Here is a 22,423-nt window from a genome sequence, read left to right on the forward strand (position 1 = left end):
TTTGCCTAAAAGATATGGCAACAGGAATGAAAATGGGCAAGTTAATTTCCAGAAAGCTTTTCCTAGAGACTTAAGGCAGCCGGAGGGATCCCCCAGGCACGCTGCCTGCGGCAGACACTGCAACCACCATACGTACGGCCCAGGTTCTGACCCACCCTATTGCAGATAAAACGGTAACCAAAATAACACATTCAGTCATTCATAATCACTGAATTACAAAATTACTTATCAGAGACCTGACAAATACTCCCATCTGGAAACAAACAAATTCAGATATTAATGAAGTAAAGTATTCCCTGTCAAAGAAATGCCTTCGCTAGGCCCCTCTGAACTTAAAAGTACCACGGTCTAAGACAGACACGGGTGGAAGACAGTTGAATGATAGGCTGAAATAGGACCCTTCCCATATAAAAACCAGTTTGCATTTTGAGAAAGAGCTTGTCCAAGTGATCCATTGCTGTGCAGAAACAGGTCTTGGCTGATACTGGTTCATTTCTTGGCTGAATTGCTACCAACTGGTACTTCACACAGTTCTTTTAACTGAAAAAAGCCAGCAAGACAGGAAGTGAAAGAAATCAAAAAGAGCATCAGAGGTACCATTCAGAAGCCGCCTTCAGTTTGCACCTACACTGGTAAGAAAAATGAGGGTGCTTTACCTCTCCTAGAAAGAGATAAAGCAGTCAACCCAGCTACAATCTAAGTTAGGGCTGACAGAGCTGACAAGGCCAGACCACCAGCATTTCACTATCAACATCAACATTTAATTGTAAACTTTTGGATTTCAAGTGTTACAATATATGTCCTGCAAATCAGAGGATGACCGTCTTCCCTAATTGGGAATGCCAAAGTCACCTGAATTTGCAGGTATTTAAGCTTCTTAAATCTAGGATGGGCTACCACCTTCCATTCTGCTGTGGAACAAGGTAATTTTGTCTATGCATTTCTAGCTACTTGATATAAAGAGTCATTAGTTCGATGGATGCCAAGGCAACAGAGAAAAAAACATCTCTTCTTGGAGCAGCCATCCATCCCCTGGAACCCTACTATTAAAAGTTGATTTACCATGGATCACTGAACCATGAAAGGTAAACCATCAAGGAAGAAAGTGAAGGTAAAAGACAGAGGGAGCTCTGGGATTTGAATGGACCTCCACAGAAAAGGAGGATTAATGCTAATCAATGTTTGTGCTGTGTAATTGCAGCTACAAGCGTTTGTGGCAAGAACAGAAGAAAAAGATGAGTATCTCTCACTTCAAGTATAAATGGGATACTTGTGGTCATCTCTCCTTCATTGCACTCTTGCATGAGGGGCCATCAATATGGAGAGGGAAAGCTAAATATTCATCTTGAAAATTTCCTTTTCCTTACAAGATCCGCACACGATCTTCAGGAGTCTGAAAAAGGAGATTTAGGAAAAACGAGATTTTTGGAAAAACCTCAGTGTAGATCTCCTGGGACATCTGTTTTTTTTCTGCCTATGATATGCTCCAGTATTACACGTTTTCCCCCACCCGTTTCCAAGAGGAGTGGACTCATCAGTTGATCTGTGTTCGCAAAGATGCAATGCAAGGTCTCGGACTGCAAGTCCAAGGAAGAATGTCACTTAGCAGTCAGCACAGCCGCCACACAACCAGTGCAGGAACAGCTGGAACTAGTTGGCAGCACCTCTAAATTTGAAAATGCACAGATCTTCACTCATCTGAATCCTCTGCCATACAGAGATCTCTTCCACTCCTCTTTTCTTCCCCCTTTGTGCTTTTGCATCACCATTTGACAGGGTGGTTCAAAAGCCAGTCCGAACCTGCAGGTCCAACGTGGGAACCAGAGGCTGAACAGGATCTCGTAGGTGTTCTGACAGGCCTGTCAGCATCAGGAGCAGGAAGCATCAGTATCAAACTCGTTGGTGCCCAGCAGCCTTCTGGCATGCTTTTCTGGCTGGGAAGAGGAGAGAGCAGCTCAGCAAAATCTGGGTGCTCAGACATCCCTCAAACCTAGAGAGTCTACTCTCATGGCTTCTAGGCCCAGAGAAAGCACAGCTAGTACTGTGTATGCATCTGCCCTAGCAGGAAACATGCCTATCTATATACTGTTTCTCTGTATCTCACATGAGGTACAGAAATGAAATCCAGCTTCTATGGGATACCACACAAAGGAAAGAGTCCTTTAGTGTTCTCCTCCCCGCTCCGTTACAGAGGTCATCACGAGCAAATTTCTCTGCAGAGCCTGGTGCTTGATAGTTCAAGGCAGAAGCCTCGCAAGGCATGCTAAAAGGAAGAAATAACAAGGATAAAAAGAAAACGGATTAAGCACTAGCTTATAAGAAAAAGCCAAAGCCACAGCCTATCAAGAGAAGAAAGATAGACATGTATTAAACACACACACCCTTTTTCACTTTGGAGGACAAGGAGCCAGATCTAAGTATTTATTACTAGTGCAAAAATGTCTCTGCCCTCAGGTGCCTGGCCATCCAAAAAGTGGATAAACAAACTGTCACTTGAAAATATATCTTACATCTTTCTGTCAAGAAAACTTAAGCCAAGGATATCTCAGCATTGAGTCCTCTGATACTTTCCCAGGCAATCCCTTAGCAAGTGACTTAGTGCGCTACCTCCCACAGTCCTTATTTTCACAAAGCAAAATGCAAGCTTTGCCCAAATCATGACTGCATTATTCTACTTAATTCTGTTAAGCGATTGCCTATCACACCAAGATGAGAGAAAGAAGCTTCTAGTCTTGTAGATAATAGAGGAGCATGTTGCAACCTATTTGCCACATGCCATTTCTTACTGTCCATCCAAACGTATCGCTTATTATAATAGTTCAGACAGCCAACTCACCTCCTCTACAGACTCAGCCCAAGGAGTAAACTATGTATCAGACTCAGATTTATTCTTTTCTTTCTAAATTTCTTCTCCTTCAGTAGGTCACCACCTACTGAACTAAATACAGAGCCAATGGAGTCCAACCTCCAGTATGTCAGAATTTAAACTATCCGAATTCTTAAATAAAGACCCTTTTCAGATCCTTAACAGAAAAGTACTGAAGATCCACCAAGCTACTCACTGCCTGTTAAATATGAGTTGTCCACACGAACAAAGCAAGTAGAAAATTAGCACTGCCCTGACTACGTCGAGGGCTTCAGCAGACTTCAGACCTTCTCACTTTATTGGGTGTTGTACACGAGTAGAGAAGAGAGCGAGCAGATGCACGGGAGCAATCGTTCTGAGGGACAAGGCAGAACCAGCGGACACTTTTCTTAAAGTCTAGGAGAGTAAAGAAAGAAAAGCAGCAAGGACCTCCTGAGTGCAATTAATCATTTTTCCAGAATAAAGTGATTCACACCGATTAGAGAAGGGCTTTTTGGCTGGGTTTTTTTGGGTAGTGTCACCCCCCCCCCGAATCCTCAGAGAGAAAGTTCAGCTCCTGGCTGATGGCAGATGGGATGAAGAGACCCTCTCTTTCTTTGTACTCGCACCTATCAAAACAACACACAAAAATGCTGCTATTAGCTGCGAGTTCTTCACCAACAGTCATGTCAGTGCAAGGACTAAAACACCCAGACTGTAATGGTGGCAGGAGAGCAAGACAGCTGCAATAAGCCACCTAAGCCCAACCATCAGAGACAAAAAGCAGGCAATTTATTTCACATGAGCTTTTCCCTCTTTTCAAGTTGATCCATAACTTGCTGACAAGACTTTTTTTTTTCTTTTCCTTTTTTTGACTCATGCCACAGAAGCTACATCCACAGCCCCAAGCTGGATTAGGTCCCTCAGAGCTTAACAGGAAGGCTGACATAATTAAGTGCAGCCCTCGTTTTCCCAAAGTAATCTACATCTAAGCTGCATTCCACTGAAGTTATAATCTCTCAGCATTATTTATAAGGCAAAGAAAACCATACTTGTACCAAAATACAATACAGTTCTTCGTGAGAAATGTAACATTTCCCTTTTATATTTTTCTTTCTTCAAATATGCAATAAACCACACAAAAAATACTACATGGAATATGCCCCATCAGCAGGAATATTTTTTAAGATAATAAAGTGTCAAGACAGGGAGCTTTAAATACATTAGTCATCTCTTTTAGAGGGACCATGCTTCACTAATACTGTCAAGTCTGTTGGTTAAGATGAAGAAAATCCATTGGAAATGCATTTTCAATAAGCATCAATGGCCTTGGTAAGTATCTTTTACAGAAAAAAGAAACAGAGAGGAATGCCTGCTATGTTTCTGGCTGACTAATACATTTTTCAACTGAACAGTGTTGTGTATTTTGTAATTTAAACTGTCAAAGTGGTGACTCTACAATTTGTCCGTACATAAAAAATGATCCTTTTGCTTAGGGCAGGGGAGCAAAGTGGAAGTTGCGTGGTCTAACTGACAGTATTTTGCATGGTATGGTAGTTATGCATCATCTAAGATGGCACTGGCAGTCCCTACCTTATTCTTTTACTAATTTAAATTTTTAGAGTTACACTCTTAAAGTCAAGAGTCTTGACTAAAATGCAATCAAGTCATTCTTGCTGTCACAGCACATACACCTACTGACTGCACAAATTAATTTATACAAGAGACTTACCAGCCAGTCTCAGAGTAACTCTCTCTCATATCTTTACACACTACTTAAAGATAGGAAACCCAAAATTCTCATCTTGACTTCATTGTAAAATCATACTATGAATAGAAGTGGGATAATGATAAAGTCCCTTTTCCTCCTTTCCAAAATTTCATTTTCTTTCTCTATTGAGGCATAACATGCTCTGCCAGACAATGAAACTGCAACTACAGTATTTCTACTTCCTCTAACACTGAAGTGGCTTTTGTAATTTAAGCCATCTGTTTAAAATTATTTTATGTTTAACATCTTCAGGGAGCATTTTAGGGATTATAATAACAAATGACATCTGTTTTAAATTTTAAATGTGGTTCAGTAAAGCACATCCAAACCTGAGGCAAAGAGCTCAAAGAATATTTAATTTTCTTTTTAATATTGCTTGATAATAATCAAAATTACTCTGCCTGCCTAGAAAAGTCTCTTTTGCCAAAACTTTTCAAGCAGAAATTTGACTATGGCCTGCAAGGCGCCAATAAAGTATCAAGTGTCCTAATACTTGAATGTACTGCAAATCCGTTACCCCAATCTCAGCCTACACAATTTCCTCTGAATTATCCTGTAAACATGGGAAATCATATCCAGAAGTCTCCCAGGCACAAAAACATATTTGAGAACAACACTGACAACAGGACAGCATTGACAAAGAGAACAAGGATACTTCTTTAAGAAACGATGACTGCTTTGAGGCATGAAAGAGAAAACAAGAGCATCACCCTTTGGTAACACTTGTTAGCCAAGTGGAGAAAAAACGAAAAGTAGAAATTCAGCATTACATCTGCTCAGTATGCAGGCAGCTAGAAATCCAGAACTCAGAAAAAGTGAATTCCAACAACAATAAACCCTGAGTGGTTTTGCTGCCAATCAGCTATTTCACTGGGGAACAGCATGTGGAGGGGGTCTATGCCTGTCTTCAGGAGGTATTTGCAAACCCTCTTGGGTATTTCTTGATTTCCAAGTCATTCAGCAATACTCTATCAGCAAGTCTTCTTCAAGCACCACTGTTCTACAGCTTAATATCATATTTTCATCTCAATATGGACTGTTTAATTCTTTTTGTGCTGCCAAGAGTGTCTTGCATTACTCAGATTTCTCTATCCTTGCAAAAAATAAGAATTTTTTTTTCCCTGTCATTGTTTTTTCTTGCCCTGTTTGGAGATCTTGTAGACACATTTTTCATATTACAAGTTTCATGGGATACTTTTGGGGAAAGAACATCAGCCTGAGAGTGTCTAACAGAACCCAGCCCACTGACTTCCACGGCTGCTAGGGTCAGGGGACAAGTGACACTTAAGAAAATGCAAGCACATGGAAGACAGCTTGCCACAGCAGTCTTGCTGTCTCATTGGAGCCCTCCCTGGCAAACCAAGGCTGAAGGCCCCTTGAAATATTTTTAAAGAGATTTGCAATAAAACTATGTAATAAAGCACATGCACCAATACAAGCAGCACAGTTCTTCCCTTTAGCAATAAAAGGGATAAGGATCAAATTCTTTGAAGTCATACAACAAATATTAATGCAGAGCACAGAGGGAAAAGGATGGAAAAAGAACAAAAAGAACAAAAGCTGCATTGAGCTTTGCAAAACAGCTTGCAAATATATTGTGTATACACACAGAGAAGAAAACACCCTTTGACAAAAAAACAAACAGTGCTTAAAGTATGTTCCATAGAAGCTAGTTTGAATAAGAAAGGTTTAAAAAAAGCTGACAGAAGTTGTTTGCCTTTTATTAAGTCACATTTCCTTACTGATATGAACCATTACAAATAAACAAGAATTATGTCAAATAGTAACAAGCCACATTGGTTGAATCTTGCACATAAGTCTCTGAATGCCAATTTGCCAATAGTTTCAGTTTGAAGGAAAAAAAAGGACTACAAGACAACCTTCTAAGCATACAGTAACACTTTCAATAAAAGGAATACAGAAGTCAAATAATCAATTTGTAGGCTCCCACCCTTTCAAAAGCTTTTTTTTTTTGAAAAAAAAAAAAAGGACTTCGGAGCTTTTGAGTTCAAAAGTACTACTTAATTATGTTAGCCAGTTCAATATAATGTATAACTGAATACCATTCAGCTGGCTAGCATAATTGATATTTCATGTACCTTTGCCAACCAAACTTCAGTTCACAGCAAAGCTGACACAGATAGAGGTAAGTTAAGTTTCCCACTGAGAACAAAAACTCATTTAAAGCCTGAGGTGAACACACGTAAGGAAGGCAGTCCAAATGGGAGACGCATTTCCCGGACGAGCACAGCTGAGAAGAGCAGCCTGCGAGCGCAGAGGGGAGCGACGGCCAGCGCCCTCTCGGGACAGGGCCACGCAGCCCCCGCCCGCGGCGGGCGGGCGGGCGCTCTCCAGGGTCCTGCACGGCTCCCGGGTCCCACAAAGCCCTTCGTGCTCGCGGGTGCGACCCGGTACTCGGCACCGTGACAGACCAAGTCTCTGGGAAATCCCACCCTGAAAACATGCTGTCAGGAAGTACTGCTTCGTCATGAAGAAATAAGCACAAGGCAAAAAAATTCTCCAGTTCCTTCAATCACCAAATGAAACAAACTATTCAACAAAACGGCAACAGCCAAGTTGTAAAGCGCAGAAAAACACTAAAAGGTTGGATCATATCACCTTCAAGAGAGCATTCAAGTTCTCAAGTAGCCGTGTAAGTATATACAGTATTTGTGCAAGGATACTTTGAGGTCTAGTAAGAAATCTGTATGCAAAGGAGTCACCTCCTCTTTATTCTTCCACTAGCAGCCATAGTTGCAAGGTGTTCACATAGAAGGCATTTTCCTAAGCGTGCGTAAGACACAAAACTCACTCAAATTATCAGTTACTGCAGCCTGAAATACTTACATTCACTTTAGAACAAAGTTATTTTTGCTCCTACAGCAATCTCTACCAACAAAGTAATTAACATTCATTATTGTTTATGATATATCAACTTGTAAACACCCTCTGTTGAAACCCTGTGAGCTTACATTTGTTTTTAAGACAAAGCCAAGCCACTTTTCATTTCTATAAGACACCTTTATCTTTCAGCTGCTGACTGACTCTAATAACTAATAGAGCGAGGAAATGATTCCTGGAAACAATCAGTATTCTGCCTCTTTCCAACACGGGGCACTGCTGATTTAAAATGAAAGCTCCCCACCACTCAAACTTTTTTGGCAGAAAAATGGCAATAGCTTCATTGTAGAAAAAAAGTTCAGAGAGCAAGATGAAAACTGTTAGACAGACACGCAGAAACCTGGAGAACAGAGATGGGCAACATCTCTCCAGTTCTTATATTACATCTTTCCCCCCAAATGGAGAATCATTTGTAGTTTCCTGATCTCTCTGCTGGCAAAAGAGGGGAGCGATACGACACTGGCAGGTAGAAGATTCCAAAGTGATGACAATTACTATTATGAGACAGACACCAAATACAGTTTCCTGTCAAGAACACGAAGGCAAAGTCTACCTAACTCAGTAGGACACAACCAGCTAGTTTTGAGATGACAGGAAAAGTCTATTATTCACTTCTGTGTAGCTGTTATTCACCTGTACCCTACCATCTGTAGAAACTTGCTTGTAATTAAAAGCATGTTTTCCAAAATACTTAAGACCAGCAAGGCAAATATTAGGTATTTTATACAAAAATGGCTGTCATGGGAGTAGCAGTTAAAAGAACAGGAGGTCTTCACAAGTTACAGGTACTTCAAGGAAAACGAGGCCAGCACAGCTGCAGAAAGCTGTCCTGTCCTCCTCTGCTCCTCCCCACTTATCCCCATGCCAAACCTCTGCCTTGGGCTGGCACAGCCATCTGTACAACTGAACAGTCAAGCAGACTGGAGAATGAATTCAGTTGAAAATAACCTCAAGAAAAAAAAAGGAAGGAAGTGTAAAGATAACTTTCCTGTAGTTTAGTTCCCCAGTCTAATTCCCAAAACAAACCTCTGCGTTGGCACCAGGACAGGACTGCATCTCTTCCCAACAACAGTGCTAACTCAGCACGTTCAAAGCAAGTCCTCAGACTCCTACTTTGTTCTCAGAAGCCTGCACCTCACACTAGTTGTATTCCTTTTATTGACACCATAGTTTATTGCATGACCTCCTCCACATGCTGTCTCAAATCTCTGTTATCATATTTCCCCCTTATATTTGAACATGACTGAAGAACAGCAGGCTGTATAAGGAAAATACAGGGGTTTTTTTTCAAAACTGTGCAAATACTGAATTGAAGAGGAATAAGATGAAGCAAGCAACCCTCAAAAACACAGAGCAGCAGCATGGAGTCAGCATAGCAACATCTCTGCAAGTTAGCCCATGCTTCTGCAGTGACAGGAATAAACAAGACATTTTCAATGTCAGGATTAATTGTCTTGACCTCCACAAAGCTTCAATAAAAGACACCTTAACAAATTCAGGCAAAACAGCTTTTCATTTGAGTTTAGTACCTTTAGAACTCAGAACTCAAGAATGACTTTACAATGACCATTTTCATACTTCAGTGCACCGTTTCCCTTCCCCAGGTACACTGTCCTTCACCATGATGAGGCACAGTAAGGCATACCATTTTAGACAGAGTGGTCTGTTACCCTCTACAACAGCTTTCTGTGCAGCTCACATTTCCAGACAACACAGTCCATCTTCCAGACTAGGGTGAACAAAGCCCAGGCAATTCAAAACTCTAATGTTTGTGGTGTCATAAAAGGTCCTACCTTTTCTTCCCAAATTATGTCTCCTCACTCAACTGTGACAGCATTTTCTCCTATCTATTCATTCTCACAAAAACATAATACACATATCATGAAGCTTGAGCAAGTTTTCTAAAATTCTCCTTAGGCTCTAAGTGTGTTTGTTCACTGTATCTTTGATGGTAGGCTTCCAAATATCCACTGTTCACAGTAATGCTTCAAAACAACAGTTTTAGAGGTAGAAAAACACAGCCAAACTTTGACTCAAAGGGATTTTGGGGGTTTGTTTTGTTTAATTCAGGTACTCATCTGACTTCATGGGACATTATCACATTTTTGTTGAGGCTGAAAATATTTCCCAGAGCCCCTTCACACTGCTGTACTACTTTTACTTCAAATCCCAATTTAACAAACACTTTCTAAAGTCAGCTCCTCTGGGTAAAGCTATATCTGTACTTAACACACAAGTAACTATTAACTACTGATATAAGCTATTCTCATTAAAAACCATGCCCTTAAAACTGGAAGGGACAGATACAGTTTCAGAGAAATGGCAGAGGTCTTTAAGCCCAAACTACCAACATTATGAGTTTCAACATTCGCATTATTCTGCTCCTGCGGAATATCAAAATATTTTTGAGGTTAGAGAGTTTACAAAGCACTGAAATTCAATTTTTTAAGGTCTGAAAATAAACATAAAAATCATAACTTCCGTAAAGTTTCTTTTGAAAGGGGGTAAAAGTTAGTCTTAAATAAACATACATAGACAAAGATTCTTTCAGGTAGCTCAGTTTTAGAAGAAGATTTAAGCAAGAGTTGGCAGAACTCACAGATCTGCATTATTTTAAAGTGGAAATCAGATTTGCTTCAGATTTTCTTCCATTATTTTGTTCCCTGTGCCTTGATTGGGACTCCAGTCAGATGAAAAAAAGCCACTCTACTTCACTGTAGGACTCACTAGAATCCATTAATTCATACATTTCAAGTATTCAGCACAGAAAAACCCTATATGGGCCTAAGTGAATTATTTTTTTTTTAAATGGAATTAACCTTGTCTCTAGAAGCTGAAACAGAAAACCCCTTATAGCTTGACTTCAACTGTACGTTCACTAACTGTGAGAGCAGTTGACACTGCACCAGAGTAGCACAGAAAGAAGGCATACTTTACACACACATGACCCCACCAAACAGCTTAGAGGGAACCTGAAACTGGTCATATGTTTAAGCTCATTAAACTTCGAAGCATTAGCTCAAGATTTAACACCCCTACCAAAATCAACATAGTAAAAGCAAAGACAGATTTTTTTTCTACTTATTTTCCATCTCCAGAACTGTAAGTTTAAACATTAATGAAAAAACATGTGTAGACTGAAAAAATTATTTATACGCCACCACCTCCAAAAAATTCTGAAGATCTTTTTTCTACAAGCCCCTTCTCTTTTGGATACTTAGCTTGACAGACCCGTTTTTAAAAATCAAGCTTTCTGAGATGTATTTAGGTATGCTGTTTGTCAGATACAGAACTCGAATCCTTTAAAAGTTAGAAGGAAACACTAACTCCAGTAAGAGACAAAGCAGCTTGATGAACAATCTGCCACTCAGAATGACTACCAAACAAATTAAGAAAAAATTAATTTGTAGCTGTCTGCCTCAAGTAGACCTATATAATGCTTTATTTCCAGAACTCATGCATCTTTTTCTGCCTTGCACATCCTCCAAGGTGCTACACCTTCCTTATCAGGTTTTCTTCTCAGGTCTCTCAAAACAATACCCCTTTGGTTTACCATAAGAAACTGGTTTTAAGCATATTGTTAAAAGCACATTTTTCTCCCTACATTCTTCCGCTCTGGAACACACATTTCAGCTGTGTTAACTTTATCCCAGCCATCCATAAATTATTTTGGAGCAACTGAGTGACATTTGTAAATATTTCAGTTAGTTTCATAAACCCAAACAAGCCTGTTTCGAAGTACAGAAACAGAGGAATAGTTTTACATTATTTTAGGTGAGGAAGAGTGAAAAAAGTTAGTCCTTACTGTAACAGCACACAGAAGTCGGCAGAAATGAGTCTCTTAAAAGAAAGGCAGAATTTAGCGTTTGAACTACCTTTAAACAACTTCAAGTCACATGTAAACATTGCCGATCGCCACTAGAGGCTGCTACAGGACACCAGTAAGCTTTTCCCTCCATTTTAAGGGAAGAGGCAGAACATCAGCATATCAACTTTTAACAAGTTCATACTGGACATGCTTTAACTCTCCAGAAAGGAAAGGAAAAAGCAGAAGATTGCTTTAAGGGTTCCTAATTCCACCGGAGCAGCAACAGTAAAATATTTTTGTTCTTATTTTTATTGTAGTCCGAGTCAAATTTTAAAGCATTTTCAATATTACACCATTTTACTTTATGCTACAACCAGTTCACGCTCCACTACTTACTCTCTTTTTGTATATCAACAACATAAAACATTATGTTAATAAAAAAATTCAAAGTTTATTATACGACAGAATGCAAACTTGATTACACTATTTACAAAAATTTATGCAAATTAAAAACAGAAGGAAAGCACTAGTCTTTAATAGCATACTATCATGATATGAATGGAGTGGTTTGCAGGCGTAGTACTGAATATTGCTTCTAGATCTCAGTATCACAGCAAAACATTGCTGCTATTTTATTACCAAGATTTCAGCCCCAGTTTTGCTCTCAGTAAAGCAAATAGCTCCCAGTGAATCAGCTTCACACAAACAAAGCTCCTATTAGTGGGAATGGGGGCGTTATTTTCAAATAAACGGAACAGAAACCAATGCTGACCCTGTTCTGCATCGTTTCTAGTTAGCTGAACTTCCTTCAGTAGCAAACGCTCCCTGTTGCTACACTGCGGCTTCAGTTCGAGTTTCTTGCCAGGTAACACACAAGGTAACAGCTTTGCATCATCTTTTTAAGAGTGATAGCGTCATACTTCCAGATACACAACCCTTGCTCCCTAATTTCAGGCCTATCGGGCGCACCTAATGCTGGACGATGCCTCACGCCCATTGGGGACGCGGAGCGCAGGCCGCCCAAGCACCCGCCCGGCCCGGGGGCCCTCGCACGGAGCTGCCTTCCCCAGGCAGCCCCACTCTGGCCCAGCAGACACAACTAGGGCATGGGGTCGGCTGACGGGTGCCTTGGGGCCTGGGCCCCAGCCCGGGCTATGAAGCCGAGCCCCGCATACCATCCCCACCCCCCTCCAGCAACGCCCTTATACCACCGGCCAGGCCGCCACCGCAAGGCCCCTAGACCAGCCAAAGCTCCCAGGAGGCGCAGGCCCGCGCCTACCCCCGCAGCGGGAACCCGCCCCCGGGCACCGACCCAGCGGCAGCCCCCGCTCCCCGGGGGGAGCGCTCAGCGCGCAGGCGCCAGGACTCACTCGTCTCCCCTGCCGCGAGCCCCAGCAGTTTCCGCTTCCGCTTCCGCCTGGCCGTTCCCGCTCCCTGGCCACCTCCCCCTCCCAAGCGTCGCGCGCAAGCCCCGCCCCTCGGCAAAGGCACCTCCTGCTCCCTCAGGCCCCGCCCTAAGCTGCCGCCCGTCTCCCGCGCGGAGGGGGCGGGCGCGAGGCCTGGAGGGGAAGGGTCTGGGTGCTGGGACGCTGCCCGCGGTTGGTTGGGGGAGCTCTCGCGAGAGTTGGGATCCGGAAGCGGTAGCGGGGCAGGTGGGAGGTGGCTGAGGAGGCGGCGGCGGGGAGGGAGTCGCTGTTGCCGCTGGCGGCAGCGCCCACAGCAGCGAAGGGGGCTGGCACCGGCCCCAGCCCCGCCAGAAGTGGCTGCGGCGGTGGCGGTTCTGCGCAGGCTTTGCCGAGGCAGCGCCGTGGCAGTGGTCGCGCCGTGTCGGGCTGTAAGATGGCGGCGGCGGGTGGGGGCAGCAGCGTGAACCCCTTCCTCAGCGACTCCGAGGAGGACGAGCCCGAGGAGTCCAGGCCCGGCGGCGGCGGCGGCAGCAGCAGCAGCAACGAGCCGGGCGGGCCGGCGTACCCGCAGCAGCAGCAGGAGGCGGCGGCAGCCGCGGGGAGCCCCGAGGAGCTGCCGGGTTTGCGTGCGGCGGCGCCGGGCGATGCTGGCGGCGGTGCGGGGGCGGGCGGCGGGGCCGGCGCGGGCCCCGGCGCGGGGGATCCGCCGCGGGTGTCGATGGACGCGATAGCAGCGCAGCTTCTGCGGGACCAGTTCCTGCTGACGGCGCTGGAGCTGCACACGGAGCTGCTGGAGAGCGGCCGGGAGCTGCCCCGGCTCCGCGATTTCTTCTCCAACCCGGGCAACTTCGAGCGGCAGAGCGGCACGCCGCCCGCCGGCGGGGCCCTGGGCGGCCTGGGCAGCAGCGTGCTCGGGGGAGCAGGCGGCAGGGAGCCCGGGTCCGGGCAGCTCAGTAAGTGCCCCTGGCTCGGGGGAGGGGAGAGGGGGGGGGAGTCGGGTCGGGGGCGGCGGCCGGTGCGGGAGGGGGCTCCGGGGAGCGGTGGCAGCCGCCGCTGGGCGGACGGGGCTGGGCGGGGATGCCTCACGGTGCGGCCTTTGCCGGTGCGTGTCGCTAGGGAAGCTGGGCGGACGGGGAAGGCGTTTTGCATTGCTTCTTGTGTCCTGTAACCTGCGTGTGGGACTGGGGGAGGCTGTAGGAGCGGGGCAGCCGGGGGCTGAGAAGATGGGATGTCAGGACCGATGTTACCCTGGTCCCGCTCACGTAACTTATCAAGCCTCAGTCTTCCTCTGAAGGTCATGCGTGCGCCAAATGTGGAAGAAATGTGAGGGATGGAAAATTCAGCCTTAATTTTTAGCCATCTCGGGGTTTCTTATGCCTTCTTTAGTGCCTACTGTCAAGAGATAAGTCATATGCTGCTAGGAGAAAGAGTTGGTGTTAAGCTATGGCTGCTGCATATAAAGTCTAAAAATTGTCAAAAATGGGGTGTCAGGAGCAAGCATGTTATTTCTGCTGATGCATTGGAATGGCTAAGTCATCCAAGGATAGGTCTGAGTTTCACAGGTCATGCACAACTAATACAATGTTTCCTATAATTAATACTGGCATGTTTACCCAACGCCTGCAGTCTTCGGCTAACCATTTTGGGATTTGGAGTTGGAGTAAATATACTGGGTTAGTGTAGCTTTTGGGAGAAAAAGTGGTGCAGATATTAGGAAAATCACCATGTAGCTGGCCTTAAAAGGTTTTGAGTTTTGATAGTAGAGCAGATGACTTAGAATAAAATTACTTGCGTGTCTTATCAATGTTACTCTCAAGAAATGTAGAGTTCTAAAAAGGAGGTAGCTTGTGGAAGTGGCTTTGAGAGAGAGAAGCTGCCCAGCCACCTGACTTTTGAGGACTTAATGAACTCATGGGAAGGCATGGAAATGAAAGGAGTTGTGGTTAGCAGACAGTTGAAAGGCTTATTTATGTGTATTCTAGGACACTTAAAGGCATTTCGTAAATAATCCCATATTTTTGTTTGTTTTAAAAAAAGTTTCTAATGTTAGACTTAAAATTTGGAAATAACTAATAGTATGTAGATGGCTGGGATAATAAACTTTCAACCTCTAAACTTTCAACTTGTTCTTGCTTTTCAATATCCTTTAAAAATGGTATGGATTTTTGGTTTTAATTCGTGCTGTGTTGTTTATATTCTGGTTATCTTATTTATGAATACTTAGAATTTAATACTTGGCTTTGTCCAGCTGAGAGCTTCAGTGTGGTCTTTATTATAAGATTGGTGAATGTTGGAAAAACTCGTGCTTCAAGGCTTTGGAACTGATATAAATTTCTGTTTCAATAAAAGCAGCTTCCTTGGGCATTCCAATCAATTCATCCAATTAATTAAACATTTGTTAACAGGATATGTTGTTTCCAGTTATTGATAATGTACATACTCCAGTAGAATTAGAAAAACAGCTGCATATGTAACTGTGGTGTTATGCACGCAAAAAAATGACCTCTTGCAATCCCAGACCAATGTACACTTATGTGAGAACATCTTAATGATTATTGTGCTGACCTGCTGAATGATAGATGGCAATGGGACATCACTATTAAAAAAAGACGAGAGGGGCAGCGGGGACTAAAACTTATTTTGGAGCAGTTTATTAATACTAAGGTGTGCTAAAAATAAATACCATGCTAGACCTTAGGTTAAAGGTTAAGTGTTGTGAAATCTGATATCTACAACAGGTTAGAGTGTGCTTTGCAAAGGAATTTTTTGTCTCAACGATGATTCAAAAGGCAGTTCACATTGAGTGACATTGGAAGGTGACAGATCCAGAACAATATAAAAAATGTATTTTTGTAGAGCTCAAGTAGATTTTTGAACTTACTGCCATCAGACTTTCTTGCAGTCTGGAGTCTAGCATTGAGCTAGCAATTGCAACAGTGCTGTTCAGCCTGATTCTGGTTAATGTCAACAAGAGCATGCCTCTGAATTTGTGCTAATTTCCAAATGTTAAAAAATAGATTGCAGAAGACTCTGACGGGCTGAAAATTACATGGTCTTTGCAAGAGTTCTTTTTACTTCCCTCTTAAGCATCTGATATTACTGGATTTAGGTAGAGGACTAAGCCACAGATCAGATCCAACAGTAAGTCTGAATAGTTTCCTAAGTTAGTCAGAAAGTTCAGTTTTGTCCAGTCCAGTCTGTTGTGCCTGCATTCGTGGATCCTCACATGGAGATTTGCAGAGAATGTATGTGAGAGTAGTGCAGGTGCCTTCTCTTGCTTTAATATGCCAAAAGGTATTTGAGAATAAGCCAATAGTTTTCTTCGTAGAAACTACTGATGTAGAAACTAGCGGAGTTTGGCATGATTGTCATTTCAAGGTCACTTGAATTTTATGCTTCAGTGAAAAAAAAATTCTTAATGTGGTCAGATTAAAAAAAAAAGTTCTTTATTTCTGTTGATATATAAAGTCAGAATTTCTTCTCAGCACTGGCTTTGCACCTGCTCCTCCCTACCCCCAAGTTAGATGAATTTCTATGGTTTTACACTGAGGTTTTTGATTATTTGAGTGGATGCAGAAAAAGTGTGACTGGCAGTTCTTACTGAATGTGAAGTATGTTTGGAATGCTGCCTGAGGATTTCCACAGAGCAATGGAAAGCTTTCGTACTGTGCATTCCTGTACAGAATGGGAGAATTTCAGTGCAAGTGTTCATTGGCACTTCTCAGAATCCTTTTAGGCAAGCTAAACTATGAGTGCATGCTGGAATTTCTTTTGTTTTTTCTTATCTTTCTCTTTACAGACTGCTATAAAGAGATTTTAATGAAGTATCATAGGATTTAAACATCTAGCATCATGTGGTCAGCTAGTGACTTAGAAGCTATTTTGTCTTTGAACCATGCTTCAGAGCACTTGATTACAAAAGCAAATGATAGTCAGATGACTAGGATTTCTTAGTTTTTTGCAAAAACACCCTTCCATTTTCCAGCAGCAGTAACATCACGGCTGCAAACACAGGTTAAGATATGTTGTAATGAAAAATATGGAAATGTATATTGTGTCTAGCAACTTTGCTCTTCTGGTCTGAAGCAAATTCACTTTGTGAAAGAGTCAACACTGTTCCTTTAGATGCACAGCACTTGTGTACAGACATCCTTCATGTCCTGTATCTCTGCTAGATCTTCCCAAACTTCTATGACGGCTTCTTCCATTGGTTTCAATAGCAGTAGCTCCACATCTGCTAGACCATTTTTATACCACTTCTCTAATGCTACTCATATGAGTGCTATGGTTTGGAAGTCCCTCCTTCTTACAATATTCCAGATCTTTTAAAGGCTTTGGTTAGCACCTACATGTTAAATTTGTGTCCCCCTGCCTATCATCTTTGCATAAGAAAGTACAGTAGGAATTGAGACACTTGAAATTTAGAAATAAAACTGTGGCTCAAATGTCTCATACCTGTGCCGGAACCTCACATGTTTTCCTGTATATACATGTGACCATAATTCAAGCTTGAGCATAGTGGGTGAAGAAACCTTTCGGTTTTTTAATGAGATTGATATGATGCCCTTCGATTGCTATGCTTGGCGAATGTCCTTCCCTGAAGGGATGCAGCATACACTATTAGAACTAGCTTTAGTCTTAAAATCTGCCATTTATTTTTTCTTTATGGCTACAGAAGCTCAACATTCTCAAAATTTGAAATAGCCTTAATGAAAATCATAAAGAAGGGTTTGAACATTTATATTTTTCAGATTATTTGTTTCTAGTTATTTCCAGAATAAAGTTGTTTATAACTTTCTGGGGACTTGATTCCAGTTATATTAAGCTAATCTGTGAGTACAAAAATATAAAGTATTGCTGCTTCTTCATAGTAAGCTCCTGGCTTTGCTTACGATTTGGGAAATTTTTGTTTGTTTGTTTGTTTCAGATATTGTGAAGTGTCTCTGTTTTTGCATGTAGCCTTTGAAATTCAGATGGGTCCTACTGGAAAAAGCCACATGGGAGGAGCATATTGATTATGCTTTTGTGAGAAAGGGGTGTCTTGGTAACAGCTCTCAATCGTGAGTTACAGACATTGTGACTATGTGCAGGCCCTTGTCATGATCAGTGTTTCACCAGATTTTTGTTTTGTACGAATGTACAGCAGAACAGGGCTGTACAGTTCATTATATCTCAGCCTAAATGGCAGTCTAAATAAGATAGGAAATTGGGAAGAAGACAAAAAACTTCTGTTGTTCTCATGACTAGTTCTTTGTTTGTTAGGTGTTTTATTGTTGTCAGCTGAAGTCTTTTGTTTGTTACTTTATGAAAGTAAGCAAAAAATATGTAGTCTTGTTTGCTACCTCTCCAGGTGCTGTGAGGTGGAATGATGACTTGTGAGTAAGACAGTGGTTTTACTACCTGATTTGGGAAAGGTGCTCCTCTTAGTAAGGACAGGATGGAAAGGTGCAGATAAATAAATAATCAAAGCTGCTAGTATCAGCAGATGGGAGAAACTGAATGCTGTCTCTTTAAAAGAAGTACAGAAAACAGTTGAAAGAGTAACAGGTTTGTATGTAATGCTGAAGCAAAGGGGAGCTGAGTTCCCTGCAGAAAACAGTAATGCCTGGATGAAACCTGAGAGGTTTCATAGTGCTCTGATGTTGGCTTTACTGATAGAGAAGCCAGGTGAACTTTCTCCAGTTGTGACTGCTTTAAACCCCCCCTCCATTTTACCGACACTGGTATTCCTAAAAAGTTTTCGGTGAGATGCACTTCATAGCTTAAGAGCTTCTTAGTTTAAGACTTCTGTAACTGTTGGAGTTGTCAAATGAGTGAAACCGGGTCTGCTGGAAGCTGTTTCCGATGAATGAGTGGATAGTTTAAGCTTTGGCTGATATCTGTGTTGGGGTGATTTGGGATGTAATGGTTGATAGTTCAGAAGACAGGTTAGTCCCCATAAGGGTATAACTACGCAAAGAAATAACAGGATAAAGTAGCATGAGATAAGCATGACATTGATGGGCAAAGAAGGACAGACTAGTAGCCATTGGTACTAGACAGGCAAATACCAAGTTATCACTGAGTAGCAAGTGTACCATATGTCCATGTTATATTTTACCTTGTAGTAATTTATTTGCATGTTCTTGTTCTCTCAGGATGTTTACAGATATGCTATGGGGAATGTAGCTGCTCTAGTCCTGACTTTCTGTTCTGTTCTGTGCCAGAGTTACTGTTACTTTTCTATGTTGGCGAAGACAGAAGTGAACCTCTCTATATATGTAGCTAGTTCAGTTATGTGTGAGTTTAACCATGCCTTGGTTGAAAGCTTCAGCAAAGCAAGCAGGCTTTGTGCTGAAGCAGCACACATTTCCTTCTGACAGTTTTGCTGTTAGGGAAAGGAGAGATGGGGGCGGGGCGGGGGGTGGCACAGAGGGAGAAGAAGGGAAACAGCAATAAGATTAGCTAGAGCTTTGCATTTCAGAACGAACCATTGGAAGCTTCTTTAAGCTCCCCTGTACATAATTTCAATTCCATATAAGTTATATCGAGTTTCCTGTAGCTTTTCTTCCTTTGAGAACTATCTTTTTCTTGACTGAAGATGTGACTCATAAATTCTGTTCAGCTGAGAGAGTGCTTGCTGGAAATTTTATACGAGATTCATTACCTGATATTAAAAGATTTGTCTAGTATTTGCAAGCAAGTCATGATCAAGTAGGTATCAATATCAGCTGCGTTGGAAGCTGCTCTATGTGCAACAAAATTTGTACTGGACTTCTACTTTCTATAAACTGAGAATTAATGAAAATATGGAAAATGAATCTTTCAGATTTGTTACAAATTCTGAGTTAGGTAATGTCTATATATATGGAACTATTTAAAATATAGCATCACAAGTCTCTTTCCTATCATTTTATAAAGATAAGTCATAAAACCTTATGCTGTTGTGTGTTCAAAGTTATAACTCTTTATCTTCAATGTATTAATTATATTTGGTTTTCTGGTGTATTGTAAAGATGCAGGTTTGAGAAATTGCGCTGAATTCTCCTCTAGCATAGGCTAAAACTTTGACTCAGTAAAGGTTGTATTTTTATTTATGATGCACGTGCCTGAGACATGGCACAAAGTATATTGAATTTGTTGGATGAAAAGTTAAAAAAATTTGTAAAGATTTTTTTTTTTTTAAAAGACAGACCAAGCTGAAAAAGCCCTTGAGAAATGCTGAACTCTTTCCCCTGGTGCACCATAGGGGAGAGGCAATTTACTTCCTCCCTTCCTGCAATATAATGCTGCATGATGGTGATGCAACTGATTACTTTGCTGTTGAATTGAAGGAAATACTATTACGTAAAAACTCACAGAATAAGAATTTCTTATTTATATAACAAGTATTTTTTCATCTTGGTTTGGTGTTGGAGGGGAGAGAGAGCTATCAGCTGTTTTTCATTTGACAAAACTGTTGGAGTAAGAGAAATCATGGCAAAAATAATCACAGAATCACAGCATGGTTGAGGTGGGAAGGGACCTCTGGAGGTCGTCTGGTCCAACCCCCTGCTCAAGCAGGGCCACCTACAGCTGGTTGCCCAGAATCATGTCGAGACGGCTTTTAAATATCTCCAAGGATGGAGACTCCACCACCCCTCTGGGCAACCTGTGCCTGTGCTCCATCACCCTCACAGTGAAAAAGTGTTTCCTGATGTTCAGAGGGATCCCCCTGTGTTTCAGTTTGTTCCCACTGCCTCTGATCCTGTCACTGGGCAGCACTGAGAAGAGCCTGGCTCCATCTTCTGTGCACCCTCCCTTCACATATTTATACACATTCATGAGATCGCCCCTGAGCCTGCTCTTCTCCAGGCTGAACAGTCCCAGCTCTCTCAGCCTGTCCTCATAGGAGAGATGCTTTGGTCTCTACTTGCTAGTTTTTAGTATTTTTTTTTAATATATTTTTTAATTCTTTATAGAATCCATGTTGTTAAAACTTAACTGGAAAATTTACTGCTGTTCTGAGGTAAACGTAGAAATTGGGGAAAAGGGAACATACTAGAATTGAAATATGGAGAAAACTGAGAGAATACAATGCTTGACATTAAGATGGGTATTATCTGTACACTTCAAGCAGTCCCTCAGCAAAGACAACCATTTAAGAACTAGATTGATATAATTTTGCTTGATGTCAGAGAATATAACAGAACGCTGGGTTACTGTGGAGAATGGAAAAATCCTTGTAATGCAAGTTAATTGATACACTTTGGGAAATGCAGTGCTGCAACATCGAGCATATGGAGTTAATTTGATGCTGTTGATGCTTTCTGATTTCTGCTGAAGCCAGCTGGGGTCTTGAGCTGGAAGAAGTACCTCTGTGCCATGCTTCTCCCTTAGCTTTTTCGTTTTGGGAAGCTTTGGTAGCTCAAGCACACTGCAGCACATATGTAGGGAGCCAGGCTGAGTTTGATGCTTTCCCCAAGGTCATATGCCCCTGGACCTCAGTGTTCACTGCAGCAACATTCAAATGGCTTTGTATAGGGACGGCTTAATTCTTTCAGACTTCACTAATTTGGATGCTGCCTGAGACTGTATATGCAGTAAGCCCCCCACAAAAGCAGTATGTTATTGGAATGGCTCTCCATGAGATCAGCTCAGGTGCATCTGTATCTTAACCCAATTCAGTGAGTGTGTTATTTCTGGGCTAGGGTGCAAGATCTATCTGTTTTCTCCTTGCAATTTCATTTTTCTCGTGAGCTTCTGCTGTGTGCCTGCCATGGGAGTGAGGGTTATATCTTTTTACTGCAATGTATCTGCAAAGTATTTGTTTTGCATATCTGGTGATTGTTTTTCTTTTTTATTTTCTTCTGTTCTTGGCCAGCAAGCATAGGTTAGTTTTCTCCAAGTAGCTTTAGGGTTTTTACCGTCATACACTTCCTATGAATTTTGATAGCTTGTATTAATATGAAATAGGTAGATGTATTGATCATCTGTTTTCAATCTGGTTTGGATTGCCTGTCATGGACTAGTGTTACCTGATCATCTTGAATGCCTGTTCTAAGTAATTTGTAAGTGGATTGCTCTGACAGCTTGAGAGTTAATTTTATTCTAGTAGCCTTACTTAACTTAGTTTTCTTTTCATTTGGTGATGGTCTGAGGACTTACTTTCAGAACATTCCAACTTTGAAAATTCAGCAGGTCTCATTGAGTAAGAACATCTGGGAGAGAGCAAAAGAGGCACTTGCAGTTGCAAAACAAGGTTGATAGGTGCTTACAATTTAGTGCCTGATGCAAAGAATTACTTTAAGGCTCTTAGTTCTGTCTCAGAGTTACCGTAGCGACGTGGAATGTGTTGATCTGGTAAAATTTACTCTGCAAGTTCAAATTGGTTTAAAAAATTGATACATAAGCCTGTTTCTACCGTAAAGGTTTTATGCTAGATCAGATATCTGCTGCCATGGATCGAGTTTGCTTTGCTGGCTGATCCAGCATTGGTAAGCTTGAAACAAGTTGAAACACATCAGAAGTTTTAAATGCAGCAGCCATTTAAGATTTCTCAAAGTGATATTGCTCCAGAGTTGTCATGTGAAATTTGGTAAGGCTTAAAGAAATTTGCAATATCATTCATGGGGAATTAAATAGTTTAATTCATTTCTTCATATGTATTGCACAGTGTATCTATCTCAGTTGCTAGATAATGCAGCCACAAATACAAACTGTGAATTGATGAT

The 22,423-nt window shown here is 41.9% G+C and overlaps 2 protein-coding genes across 7 annotated transcripts in view; one reads left to right on the top strand and one right to left on the bottom strand.

The window, feature by feature from the left end:
* Positions 1 to 12,768, bottom strand: part of PIGN (phosphatidylinositol glycan anchor biosynthesis class N) — a 120,534-nt gene extending 107,766 nt beyond the window's left edge. Inside the window, exon 1 of the mRNA XM_075142526.1 lies at positions 12,696 to 12,768. The gene's annotated coding sequence lies outside the window, so the exon portion shown is untranslated. The remainder of the gene's footprint in view (positions 1 to 12,695) is intronic.
* A 196-nt stretch (positions 12,769 to 12,964) lies between these two features.
* RELCH (RAB11 binding and LisH domain, coiled-coil and HEAT repeat containing) overlaps positions 12,965 to 22,423 on the top strand; it is an 83,733-nt gene continuing 74,274 nt past the window's right edge. For 2 of the 6 annotated variants that reach the window (XR_012672446.1, XM_075142521.1), the window contains exon 1: positions 12,966 to 13,684. Coding sequence is in view for 4 of the 6 variants with exons in the window: in XM_075142521.1 (XP_074998622.1) it covers positions 13,165 to 13,684 (520 nt within the window). In the remaining 2 variants the exon portion in view is untranslated. Of the gene's footprint in view, positions 13,685 to 22,423 lie in introns of all 6 variants that reach the window. The other 4 variants (XM_075142518.1, XM_075142519.1, XR_012672447.1 and 1 more) reach the window with 3 other exon arrangements.

This window comes from Calonectris borealis, chromosome 2 (genome assembly GCF_964195595.1).
Source record: "Calonectris borealis chromosome 2, bCalBor7.hap1.2, whole genome shotgun sequence".
In the NCBI taxonomy this organism is placed as follows: Eukaryota; Metazoa; Chordata; class Aves; order Procellariiformes; family Procellariidae; genus Calonectris; species Calonectris borealis.